Source organism: Hemitrygon akajei, chromosome 1 (assembly GCF_048418815.1).
Source record: "Hemitrygon akajei chromosome 1, sHemAka1.3, whole genome shotgun sequence".
NCBI lineage: Eukaryota > Metazoa > Chordata > Chondrichthyes > Myliobatiformes > Dasyatidae > Hemitrygon > Hemitrygon akajei.
This window is the reverse complement of record NC_133124.1, coordinates 76,025,049-76,039,193: the sequence shown is the minus strand read 5'-3', so window position 1 is coordinate 76,039,193 and position 14,145 is coordinate 76,025,049. Positions and strand designations below refer to the sequence as shown.

Sequence of the window (14,145 nt, the reverse complement as noted above, 5' to 3'; positions counted from 1 at the left end):
CAGCAATTAAATCTTTAGTCCAGAATGGGGGCATATGTCATTACACCACCACATTATATGTCAGCACTCACTAAAAAATATGAAAAGTAAGTACGCAAATATTCTGGCTCCTGTGTTTTTCTTTTAATTAATTTCTGGAGTTACCAACCATAACACCAGGGATCCTTGAAGTTGGTGAATCTTGTGGTCAGAGAGTCCTCGAATTAGAGGACTCAGGTCAGTTAGCAGATCCTAAGCTTGGAAGTCTGTGATTGGCAAGTGTTACGAGATGCTCACAAACACGTCAGCTTCCGAGATTTAAACGCTTTCATTCTCCGGAGCACAGAAAGCTGGCACAGCCTCTTTAAGGGCTTAGGACTTTCCCGTTAATTGATAGTAATATTTTCGGCACTGAGCCCAAGCCATCCTTGTCAAGGACTCTCATCACAGCAGGTCCTGGGGTCAAATCCCAGAGGTCAGTGAGCCTGGAGGTCGAAGCTCAGAGGTCAAAGTCCAAAGATTGAAGTCTCCCGGAGGCCTGATGTCTGCAAGTCCGGGGCTACAGCTTGGAGTTTGGAGAACTGGAGGTGGCCCGGAGGATTAGAGGTCTGTCTCTGTGTGGGTGGTGGTGTGGGAAAGGGGTTTCTTGTTGCTTGTTTGTATCTTGGCTATGTGTTGTTCTATGAATATCGTGGGCATGCTATGTTGGCACCAGAATGTGAGGTGGAATTCAAGTCAGAGCACTTCAATGTCAGGGGCCAGTGATCACTGAAAGATGAAATCCTAAGTCTTGTTCTTGCAGGTCCCAAGAACAAGGACTGGGGTGATCGATAAGTCTCCTTACCAATGGACTGCCCCACACACATCCTCAAATTGTATTGATTGTTAACACAAACACTTTTCACTGCATGCTTTGATGTACATGTAATCGATCTAAATCCTGTAAGGAACTCTCCTCCTCCCCCTCAGTTTAACAAGCTTCTCCTATACAGTGGAGTTTTCTGACTGGTCTGGAGGATCCAGTGCTGAGGATTGTAAGAGGCTGCAGAGGGTTGTAGACTCAGTCAGATCCATCATGGGCACAACCCTCCCACCATCAAGGACTTCACGAGGAAGTGCCTCAATAAGGCTGCATTCATCAGGAGTGACCTGCACCACCTGACACACGCCCTCTTCACTTCCCTACTGTTGGAGAGGAGGTCCAGGGGCCTGAAGACCCTCACTCAACAATATCAGCTTCTTTCCCTCCACCATCAAATTCTGGAATGGTCCATGGATCCACGAACATTGCGCTGTTAATGCTTTTGTACTACTTAGTTATTTTTGTAAGTTTTAGTGATTTTATGGCCTTGCACACTACTGCTGTAAAACAACAAATTTCACGTAAGTCAGTGGCAATAAATATGGCTCCATATCCTATTCCTGACCTGAAATGTTGACCCGGTTTCTCTCCCCCACCCGCCATGTTGCCTGACCTGTTGAGTGTTTGCTAATTTTGTCCTTGTTGTAAATAGATAAGATTAGCTCAAATATCATTGCGTCTCTTCTCTTGGTTTCATTCAGACGGTTCCTGAAACATATAATCCGGCTTTTACGTCATTGACTTAAGTTTGTAGCACCGGACCAGTCTACCTTCCATACTGATACCACGGAGATTTTTCTTTTTAAAGTTGCAGAGCTCCACCTAGCAGCTGACGAGGCCTGGAGGCACCACCAGGGTTTTGCCTCTTACTATGCGCTGAATGACGGTGAAGGTATAGGGTGTGGTGCCCCTCCCGAAGTAAATGTTAGGGAGTGGAGTGGCTGGTTTCAGGGCGAGAGAGAGTTCGGGGTGTGGTATGGTACGAGGGCCAAGTGAGAATGGCGGGTTGGGCTGGGTGGAGCACCCTGTAAAATTGGAAGACTTCAGGTGGGAGCGGTTAGTGCACACAGCAGCAACGGGAAACGGGCACCTTGAGCGGCTGGCAGCGTGAGCAGGGGAGACAGGACGCGCTCTGAGACACACGTACAGCGTACCTAGGATCTCTTTTCAACTTTTCCGCGCAAAGTTTTGGCGTATTTATAGGCAACAAGTGACTTTTAGGACCCGAAAGCGTTTTTTTTTACAATCACGCTTCACACAGAAACCACACGGAGAAATTTTAAACCGAGCTTCTGCCCTACGATCAAGCAGGTTACGTTTCACAAACTCTTCCAGGAGAAACCTGAGGAAGTCGTTCGGTGTGGAAACCATGCGTGGCTGTAACTATCGGGCTACTGTATTCTTTGCCTCGGTACTTCTGGTAAGAGCGGAGACCAATTAATACAATTTGATAGTGTCCTCGGAATTGGAGAGGTTGTTCCCTCTCCCGAGAGGACCCTTTGACACTCAAGTCTGCCTGAGCACTTAATAATTAAATCCTAAACATTTTTAAAGCGATTATCTTCTGTTGCTGCGGTAAAAAGCCTCTGTATTGAACGTTCAATTATTATTGATTTATATTTTTCTCTTAATATAAGCAAGGCAGTTTCGCCGGATGTGTTCCAACATTTTTTCATGGGCTGTTGAAAAGTTACTCATTAAGTAGGTTTCCAGTTAAACGCTTGCAGAGTTTCGGACCTTGTTATTTAACACCGCTACATGTTTTTGTATTCGCGTTGGGTAGAGTTTGTTCTGGAAATTTCCCGTAACATCTATATTTTGTTAATGTGGTTCCAAGAATAGAGAAACTAAACTAGTTTACTTTTATTTCTTAATTCTGGTTTTAATTCTCACATTCAGTATTTTTATGATTTTCAATTGTGCTGACGTTCCCCATGGTTTAGAATGATATACGATAACCCCCCCCCCCCCCGTGATTTGTATTTGATTTACACCCAGTGTGTAAAATTATCAATTTAATTCTACAACATTACTTGTAAAACAATCAAAATTTATAACGTTTGCTCTTCAAGTAATTCTACATTTCAAATGTGACCTGATCCAGGATGTAAAAATGCGTTTATCTCTCTTTATGGAAATTGAGGAAAATTGAAAGAGCATTTGATCGGAGAACTTTCACTGTAGATTGTGGAATTAAGATATTTTACGATTCAAATGCACAATTTTGATTAAGTCCCTATTATCCTATTATCAGTGAGTTTGATATTTCGTAATCTGCGCTCATTTTAATTCACGTTTGTCTTTGATATTAATATTTAATATTTTAATTGAAAGTATTTATTTTTGTTCAACTGCTAAAATACACTCTTTGGGTAGTTATCTCTTTTCTTAAAAACTGATTTGAAGTTCAAAGGTGGAGACATTTAGTTTCCAAACAATGTTTAAAGTCGTTAAATGGAGACACACAAACCGATGCTAAAATCTGGAGTAAAGATAAACAAACGTCAGGGGGACTACTGCACTGAAGAGTCTCCCAAAATGCTCTGAGTTGCTCTAGCTGTTTTCCATTGTTTAAAAATCGTTAGTATTTAACGGATAAACCACTTGGTTAATAATATGGAGATATGAACAATCCTGGGCGACAGAACCATTTACAGCACAGAGCTTGGTTCATAACAGCCCCATATTTCTGTTGCCTGGATTCAGTTAGCCAGTGAGGAGGTGACTCAAGTGAAGCATTTTCATAATTGAACTTGTCCTGGATTTCAGAAATGTTACAATGGTCACCTGCAAAGAGTGCAAAGGAGATTTACTAGAATGTTGCTGTGACCAGAGGAAGGGCAGGATAGGACTTTATAGTCACGGGGGAGGGGGAAATCGATAGCATGATTTCACTCAGACTTGTTTACAGAAAAAGGGAATAAAAATGAAGGGAATAGGTTTACAGTGAGAGCAGAAAGATTTTTTTTTTAATTTTTTAAATTAGTTTTTCAAAACAGTTTACAAAATTAAAAACCTCAAATCCCAATGAGGAGCATTAATACAGAGCAAGGTTAAGCATACAATAACAATATGCTACAGAGGAAGAGAATTTAACAAAAAAAGCACCTAAATTAAAGACAAGTGAGCTTAGTGTCCTCCCCAAACCCCACAACACAAGAAAAAAAAACAATTCCAGACCAACCACCGCACAATATAGAGAGTATAAGTCCGGACAGTCAAACTCCCAGACTGTGAATACACTTAGCAACAGAGGATAATAATGCCTACTACCAGAAAAAAAAGGGAGCTGAAAGCAAGGGACCGAAAAGAAAAAAAAACCCTAGTCAAGAGGAAGGTTATGAAAGTACTCGATAAAAGGCCCCCAGATCTTATGGAACTTTAAATCCGAATTGAGAACTGAATAATGAATTTTTTCGAGGTCCAAGCAGGCCATAATGTCGTTAAGCCATTGCGCATGGGTGGGCGGGGCAACATCTCTCCATCTAAGGAGGATCAAGCGTCTCGCCAGGAGAGAAGCAAAGGATAGTATTCGGCATTTGGTCGGACCCAGACATAAATCTGTCTCGCCCCAAAAACCGAACAGAGCAATTAAGGGGTTAGGTTCTAGGTGCTGATTCAATACCCGATAGTGTAGTGAAGACATCTTTCCAGAATTTCTTCAAGCTAGGACAGAGCCAGTACATATGGATGAGAGAGGCCACGCCCCTCTTGCATTTATCACAGAGCGGACTAATGCCAGGGTAGAATCGAGATAGTTTAGATTTAGACATATGGGCTCTATGAACAATCTTAAACTGTAAGAGACAATGGCGAGCACAAAGAGAGGTTGAGTTAACCGATTTGAGAACTGAGTCCCAGCTCTCCTCGGATAAGGAGATATTTAAATCCTGCTCCCAGGCCATTTTAATTTTATCCACAGGGGCCCGTCGTAAGGCTGCTAGTTTATCTTGGATAATTGAAATTAAACCTTTACCTAGTGGATTAATGGAGAGAAATAGGTCCATAGCATTTTTTGCAGGCATTTCAGGAAAGTTAGGAATTAAAGGAGCAATAAAGTGTCGGATTTGGAGATATCTGAAAAAGTGAGCGTTAGGCAGGTTGAACTTAACAGAGAGCTGTTGAAAAGAAGCGAAGCGGTTATCAATGAAGAGATCTTCAAAATGTCTAATGCCCTTCCTGTACCAAACATGGAATGCTGAATCGAACGTGGTAGGTAAAAAAAGGTGATTATGTGCGACAGGGCTAGAAATGGAAAACCCCTGGAAACCATAGCATTTCCTGAACTGAGCCCATATACGCAAAGTGTGTCTAACCAGAGGATTAGCTATTGATCTGGGCAGACTGCTAGGGAGTGCAGAGCCAAGAAGTGCAGATATAGATAATTCTTTAGTGGAGCTCAACTCCATTGCCACCCAGTTAGGGCACTTGGGTTGACAGTGGAAGAAAGACCAGAAGGTAGCACAACGTATATTAGCTGCCCAGTAATATAAGCGAAAGTTAGGTAAAGCCATGCCACCCTCTTTTTTAGATTTGGAGGTGGATTTTATTAATTCTAGAGCGCTTATTCTGCCACAGATATGACAAAATAATAGAGTCTAAGGAATCAAAAAAAGATTTAGGAATAAAAATTGGGATAGATTGAAATAAGTATAAGAATTTGGGGAGAACATACATTTTGACAACATTGATACGACCTACCAAGGACATAGATAGAGGTGATCATTGTACCAGACTCTGTTTTGTAGCATATGAAAGATTGACAAAGTTTTCACGAAAGAGATCTTTAAACTTCCTTGTGACTGTAATTCCAAGGTAAGTAAATTGATTATGGACTACTTTAAAAGGGAGATCACGAAATATTAGTTCTTGTGCTTCTTTATTAATTGGGAAAAGTTCACTCTTATGTAAGTTGAGTTTATAGCCAGAGATCTGGCTAAACTGGTCAAGAAGTGAAAACATTAGAGGTAAGGATGTAGACGGATATGAGAGAAAGAGTAGTAAGTCATCAGCATAGAGAGAGACTTTATGCTCAACACTCCTTCTCCAAATCCCGGTCAGTTCAGGACATTTTCGAAATGCTATCGCCAGAGGTTCTATAGCCAAATCAAAGAGAAAGGGACTTAAGGGGCATCCCTGACGGGTGCCACGTTTGAGATTGAATACTTGGGATTTCTGAAAGAAAGATTTAAAAGAAACCCAAGAGGCAACTTCTGCCAGAGGAAGTGTTTGAGGCAGGTACAATAATGGCAATTAAAAGATAGTTGGGCAGGTGTATAGACTGTTTTGGAGGGATATGGGCCAAACGTGTGCAAATAGAACTAGCCTAGGTAGGTATCCTGGATGTGTTGGGCTGAGCCTCCGCTGAACATCGACGGCTCCTCGGTAGAGATCGTTAAGAGTACCAATTTTCTTGGTGTTCACCTGGTGGAGAATCTCACCTGGTCCCTCAACACCAGCTCCATAGCAAAGAAAGCCCAGCAGCGTCTCTACTTTCTGTGAAAGCTGAGGAAAGTCCATCTCCCACCCCCCATCCTCACCACATTCTACAGAGGTTGTATTGAGAGCATCCTGAGCAGCTGCATCACTGCCTGGCTCAGAAATAGCACCATCTCGGATTGCAAGACCCTGCAGCGGATAGTGAGGTCAGCTGAGAAGATCATCGGGGTCTCTCTTCCCACCATCACGGACATTTACACCACACACTGCATCTGCAAAGGAAACAGCATTATGAAGGACCCCATGCACCCCTCATACAATCTCTTCTCCTTCCTGCCGTCTGGGAAAAGGCTCTGAAGCATTCGGGCTCTCAAGACTAGACTATGTAACAGTTTCTTCCCCCAAGCCATCAGACTCCTCAAATACCCGAAGCCTGGACTGACACCAGCTTACTGCCCTCTACTGTGCCTATTGTCTTGTTTATTATTTATTGTAATGCCTGCACTGTTTTGTGCACTTTATGCAGTTCTGGGTAGGTCTGTAGTCTAGTGGGTTTTTTTTTCTGTGTTTTTATGTAGTTCAGTGTAGTTTTTGTATTGTTTCATGTAGCACCATGGTCCTGAAAAATGTCTCATTTTTACTGTGTACTGTACCAGCAGTTATGGTTGAAATGATAATAGAAAGTGACTTGACTTGCAGGGACTGTTTCTGTGCTGTATTACACTATGACCCACTATGATTCCAATGCTTGGCTCCAGTGTTACAAGCAGCACTGTACCTCTGAGGCACTTGATTACCCGTAAGGTGAATTTTGATTCCAATGGCAGGAAAATCTTATGCACAATCTCTTAAAATGTGTGCAATTTCATAATTTTGTAGGGGTTATGAATATGTATATTTCTTCCTGAAGTCAAGATTTAGCTTGGAGAAGGAGGTGGGGATAGATGTGTATGTAGGTTTCATTTAGAGGAACAGAAATAGTGAGAAGTAAATGTGGCTGCTGCCTCAGAGACCTGGGTTCAGCCCTAACTTCAAACATTGACTGTGTAGTTTGTGTGTTCTCCCTGTGATTCTGTGCTGTTCCTCTGGGTGATCTTTCCCTCCCACATCTCAAAGAAATGAGTCAGTCAGTAAATTGGCAGCTGTGGCTTGGTCCTGGTGTGTAGATGAGTGTTAGAATTGGTAGGGAGAATTAAATGGGATTGGTGCATATGGGTAGTTGGTGTTCTTGCAGACTTGGGGTGCTGAAGAGCCTCTTTCCTGGTTGTATGACTCTGATTCTCACCTTTATGGGTTTCTGCTGCAATAAATTTTGCTTCTTGGCAAAATTTCACTTATTATGAAATTTTCATATTAACATAACTCAAGCAGATTTTGTTATATCAATGAAGTCTGATTTGAATGATTTCATGTAATACTTCTGTATACCCACCCTTGAGATTAGAAAGAAAAATAAATTGAATTGACTTCCTGCTGTCTTTTGTACCTGACCAAAGATTTAATACCCTTTTTTTTCTGCTGCACAATAAATACTGGTGAAAATAAATATCCTCTGCTATTGATCTGGCCATACTTAGTACTGAAAGCCCATGACACAATCTGACTGGAGTCCATGATGTTAACACAAACCACAAACCTTTAAGTACATCGTCCACATTATTGTTTCCAAGGTTTACTAGGGGAGGAGGCCATCTTGCTTGTTGAGACAGACAGCCTTCGACAAGAGGAATCTTGCCCATATTCCTACATTTCTCCTACCTGTCCTACCCCCTTTTTCATGACTGCTCTTAAATCTTTCTCACTACCCTGTCAGATCCATCATGCTTCAAAGGGTTTGAGTAGAGACTAATTTGGGGAATGTGGCATCCACTGACACACAGCAAGCCTGTAGAAACAGCACTCAATTATGCCCAGGTAATTTCAAAATTCAAAGTGAATGTATTATCAAAGTGCATGTATGTCACCAAATAAAACCCAGAGGTTCATTTTCCTGCAGGCATACTCAATAAATCCAATAGTCATAATAGAATCAATGTACACCCAGTTGATGAGGTCTTCCAATCAGTGAGCAAAAGGCAAACTCTGCAAATACAAAAATAAATATTTAATATTAATAAAGCAACAAATATCAATAACATAAGATGACGAGTCCTTGAAAGTGAGTCCTTAGTTTGTGGGAATATTTCAGTGATGGAGTGAGTGAAGTTATCCACTTTGGATCAAGAGCCTGATGTTAGGTAATAACTGTTCCAGAACCTGGTGGGTTCCTGCACCATCTTCCTGATGTCAGTAGTGAGAAATGACTATGTCCTGGGTGGTTAAGATCCCTGATGAGGGATGCTGGTTTCCTGCAACAATGCTTCATGTAGATGCGCTCAATGGTGGGGAGTAATTTATCTGTGATGGGCTGTACTGTATCTACTATTGTTGATAGGATTTTTCCATTCAAGGGCATTGGTGTTTCCATACTAGGCTGTGATGCAGCCAGTCGATATACTCTGCTGCACATCTATGGAAGTTTGTCAAAGTTGTATATCTCATGCCAAATGTTTGCAAACTCTAAAGGAAGCCCTGCTGTACTTTCTTAATTGCACTGGTGTGCTGGGCCCAGGACAGGTCCTCTAAAATGATAGCACTGAGGAATTTAAGATTGTTGACATTCTCCACCTCTGATTTCTACCCCCCCCCCCCCCCCATGGGGGCTGGCTCTTGGACATCTAATTTCCTGCTCCTGATGTCAATAATCAAATCCTTGGTCTTGTTGACATTGAGAAGAGGTTGTTGTTGTGGCACTAATCAGCCAGATTTTCAGAATTTTTTGGAAAGAGAGGCACGGTGCTACAGTGGGTAGAGCCACTCCCTCTCAGTGCGCCGTAGACCAAAGTTGAATCTTGCGCTCAGGTGCTGTCTGTGTAGAGTTTGCACAATAGGATAGTAACTGTGTGAGTTACCTGCTGGTGCTCTAGTTTCCTCCTACATTTCAAAGGGCAATTTGGTAGGTTAATTGACCAATAAATTGCCCCTAATGTGTAGGTGCAGTGTATAATCTGGGGTAAGTTGTGGGAATATGGGGAGAATAAAATTTGGGCTAATGTAGGATTAGTGTAAATAGTTGGTTGATTATCAGTACATACTTGCTGAGCTGAAAGGCCTCTTTGTAACTCTGACTGTATTCAGCCTCTCCTTTGAACCTCCTTTGTTTCTACTACTTAAGAAAATTATCAAATGAACAAGGTAATAAACTTTTGAAAATATGGTTCCAAGTGTATACTGCAGAAGAGAATGCCAGATTTCTACATTGCTTTATATACTCTATGCCCTAAATTAGTTTGTTTACAGTGCTAAAATTATATATTAACATTTTAGGTTGTTGCTGGACTTGAAGAGGCGTGCGTCAAAGATCCTATGGTTGTGGTTATTCAGCAGAGTACAATTAAAGCAGGAGATCTAATTTCAAAAGGTAATTTATGCCAGCATTCAACAATAGATTGGTTTATCTTTCACATCTGTGTCCTGGAATTGCTTCATTATTGACAGCTGCATCCTAAACTCTGGAAAACTAACCAATCTGGATTAAAAGCTCTTGCAATCTCAGATCAAATTTTCTGTAAGTTTGAGCACATCTGGTTTTGATCTGGAAAAGGAAAGTGGGTTAGCTTGGAATTCTTTTTTTGTGAGGTTAGCTATCCTGGGTGTGGAAGTCTGTTAAATGAGTGGGAGGGCGAGTGATTTATTTTGTTGTTGTGTTGTTCCACTGAACGTTGGTACCAGAATATATGATGGCATTTGTGGGCTGCCCCCAGCTCATCCTTGGGTTGTGTTGGTTGTTCATGGAAATGGCACATTTCTTTGTGTTTCCATGTACATATGATAAATAAATCAATCTGAATCTAAGCAGTTTTGAAAGTAAATGAGCCAAAATGAAAAATCTGGCTTAATTCCATCCTCTGGGCACATTCTAAGGAAGACAGGATATGTCTATTTCAATTAATAAAGAAAATCTGATCAGAGGTGATCACAAAGGCATTCAAAGTATTTGGGATGAGTATGGCTATCTTAATTCATCCCTCCAGATCAAACATTGGTTCCTGTTCCTTTTTGTCTGTACTGTCAACTTTTTGCATCACTAGAGAACTTACAGAATTTTTTTTATATTTAGTTAATCATACACCTGTCTGGCTGAAACTGTTAAACAGTGTTCTGATTGTTTGTATGAGTGTGATTTTTGGCAGTGTCTGCAGACAGGAAATCTACCTGCATGTACTGTATGTAGGTACTGGAAATGTATCCATTTTTCTCCCTGAGTGGTGGGATCTGGGCAAGTTAATGGGAACGTGAAGAGAATGAAGTAAGATTGATTTAGGAGTGGTGTGCGTGGTTAATGATCAGCATGACTTGGTGGATGGGTGGGCCTGTTTTTAAATCAGTGTGACTCTGGACCACACTGAATAAGAGGAAACATAAAGAAACCACTGGACACTTTTGTTTCCTAAAGCCAATATTTATACAATAATTAATGCCATAAATGTAGATAACTAGATCATTATCTTTGTGGTAGCTTGCTTATTCATAATGTTTACACTTAATAGCATAATTCCCCAAATACCTCATTGACTTACAAAGTTCTTTGAGTGTCATGAAAGGGATTTGAAGGGCAATTTAAGCTTTTCCTCTTGTACTAACACCAACATTTTATATCAAATTAATTGTGAAAAATGTTTTGTGAAATAGTTCAATGTGGGACAGGTATCCATTTTCACGCAAGTCTCAACCACTAATTTCAAGATCAGGTTCAAGTTTATATTGTCATAGGCGTACATACGCAGAGTATAAATGCCATAATGGTTGATTTTTTTTGCAGCAACAGTACACGATGAGGGCAAATCAGTAAACATAAAGTTAACATTTGAAGACTTTTTTATTCAATACTAAATAGATCAAACCTATTTAAAATTAAGTCTATTTAAAGTTTTCCTAGCATAAGATACCACACTAGCACAGATGTTGTAAATCCTGATCAAGAGATGGAAGTTCAAATCTTGCTATGGCATTTTGGGGAAGTTAAATTCAAGAAATTAAGTAAATCTGGAATAAGAAAAAAAAACACATCTTGTTTGGCATGATCAATGTACAATGTAAAGAATATTAATTATCCAGTTAACTATTTAAATTTAAACTAAATCCTTCTGCCGACATTATTTCAATTTCCATATCTGCACATTTATCTTAAACACCTCTGTCATATTGTTCTCCACCGTCATCCTTCACAGCACATTCCAGACACCCACCATTTTGTGTATATACAGTGAATTCTGGTTAATTGAGCCATTGGTTAATTTAGTCAGACACTTGTTTGGGACAACTCTTAAAGAACAAAAACTAATTGAGAAAATCACTGGGTTTCCCTTTGTTTATCTGGGACACTATGCCACTTAATTGGGGCAGGACACTGTTGCCGAAGTTTCTATCTAGTGTCTGTTGCATGCATTTGTGTAGCTGTTAAACACTACACAGTGCTTGGAGTGAGACATTTAAAAAAAATAATAATGTCATTGCATGCTTGTGTTCAAAAAGCAGTGACTTTTGCCACTGTTAGCTGGCCAGGAATGAGCAGTAAGACAAATTGGAACTGTTTTGCTCACTGCAGTTTCCACCTTTCACGGTTGGAGATGCCCAAATGGCCGGGAATCAAAATGAAACAATTTCACTACTTTAACAAATTAGGAACTATGAAGAATTTGAGGGTATCAGCAACCTTCAAACAACCATCTTAAACGCTACAGTGAAAGTGAAGATTTAGAGGATGAAATTATGGGACGGCAGTCCATTATATGCACGAGGTGTCTATGCTGATTCTGTTCCTTTCCAGTCAATGAAAAGAACATGGCAATGTGCACTGATTTTCTCCGATAATTATTAGGAGTTTTATACTACTGTAGTAGTATTGTTAATGTTTTAATTTGTTCTGGATTTCATTTAAATACTTAATTTGTTACTCATTTAAACAGTAGTTTGTCTTTATGTATTTCTAAGTATTTCCATGAAACTTCAGGTAATGCGACAGCTGCTTAATTGGGCCAAAATGCACTGGTCCAATGTGTCCCAATTAGCCAAAATCCACTGCATATCTTCTTTGAACTCATCACCCCTCACCTTAAATTCATGTCTTCTAGTATTAAACATTACAGTCCTAGGAAATGGATACTGGCTGTCAACTCTAACTACAATGGTCATAATCTTTAAAACTTCAATCAGGTCTCAACTCATCCTCTGCTGTTCTAGAGAAAATAGCCCAAGTTTGTTCATCCTCTCCTTGCACACAGTGTGGCACAGTGTCACTATTTTTGTAAGTGTTCGGTTTTACTGACCAGCTCATTTATCTATCTATCTATCTAGTGGATCTGGATAACTGCCAACATGAAACTTTGCTGATCAGCACCAATGATCCTGATATCGATGTGAAATTTGATGGCTCTTTGTATGCTGTTCGTGACTTCAGTGCTACTTCTGATCAAAAGACCTTTAACATTAAGCTGCAAGATTCAGTGACTCAGATCACTTGGAATGTACAAATCCAGCTACATTTTCAGGTGAGTGCCAACTCTTAATCCTGTTCCAGTTTTGGCTCACAGGTAGACAGTGAAGACAAAGGCTTTTGTGATGTTGGCTTTCATCACTTTGTATGTCAGTGATTTGGATAATGGAATTGATGGCTTTATTGAAAAGTTTGAAGATGAAATGAAGGTAGGTGGAGGGGCAGGTAGTTTTGAGGAAGCAGGGAGGTTGCAGAATGACTTGGATTAGGAGAATGGGCAAAGAAGTGGCAAATGGAATACAGTGTTGGGAAGTGTATGGTCATACACTTTGGTAGAAGAAATGAAAAGGCTGACCTTTTTGTAAATGGAGAGAAAATACAAAAATCTGAGGTGCAAAGGGACTTGGAATCCCTGTGCAGGATTCTCTAAAGGTTAGTTTGCAGGTTGAGTCTATGGTGGGGTAGGCAAATGTGATGTTGGCATTCCTTTCAAGAGGACTAGAATATAAAAGCAAGGATGTAATGTTGAGACTTTATGAAGCACTGTTGAGGCCTCACTTGGAGTATTGTGGGCAGTTTTTAGCCTCTTAGAAAGGGTGTGCTAAAGCTGGAGAGGGTTCAAAGGAGATTCATAAAAATGATTACAGGATTGAATGGCTTGTCATATGAAGAGCATCTGATTGCTCTGGGCCTGTGTTCACTAGAATTCAAAAGAATGAGGGGTGACCTCATTGAAGCCTATCGAATGGTGAAAGGCCTTGATAGAGTGGATGTGGAGAGGCTGTTCCCTCTGGTGGGAGAGTCTAAGACCAAAGGACACAAAGGGTGTGCTTTTCGAATGGAGATGAGGAACTTATTTAGCCAGAGAGAGGTGAATCTGTGAAATTTGTTGATTTGTTGCCATAGACAGCTGTGGAAGCCAAGTCTTTATGTATATTTAAGGCAGAGGTTGATAGATTCTTGATTGGTCAGGGCATGAAGGGATATTGGGGGGAGGGGAAGGCAGGAGATTGGAGCTGAGAGGAAAAAACCCTGAGATTTGTTTTCTTGTGGACATGCACAATAGAATCACTGAAGATTGCACACAACAGGATGGACAAGCAAAAGACAAAGTGTTCACTTAAAAAGAGAAACTAGTAATAATATAAATAAGCAGTAAGTATTAAGATCATTGTGCATGTGAAGAAGTATTAAGAGTCCTTGAAAGAGAGTCTGTAGGTTGTGGGAACAGTTCAGCGATTGGGGTCAGAGAAGTTATCTGCTGTAGTTCAAGCCCGATGATTGAGGGGTAATAATTATTTGTGCATCTGGTGGTGTGGGTCCTCTACAA

General features: G+C 40.6%; 1 protein-coding gene across 1 annotated transcript in view; it reads left to right on the top strand.

Annotated features, from left to right (window-relative positions):
- Window positions 1–1,703: 1,703 nt before the first annotated feature.
- dsc2l (desmocollin 2 like) overlaps window positions 1,704–14,145 on the top strand; it is a 47,408-nt gene continuing 34,966 nt past the window's right edge. Inside the window, exons 1-3 of the mRNA XM_073045915.1 lie at window positions 1,704–2,261; window positions 9,647–9,740; window positions 12,677–12,870. Coding sequence (XP_072902016.1) covers window positions 2,211–2,261; window positions 9,647–9,740; window positions 12,677–12,870 — 339 coding nt within the window. The 5' untranslated portion in view covers window positions 1,704–2,210. The remainder of the gene's footprint in view (window positions 2,262–9,646; window positions 9,741–12,676; window positions 12,871–14,145) is intronic.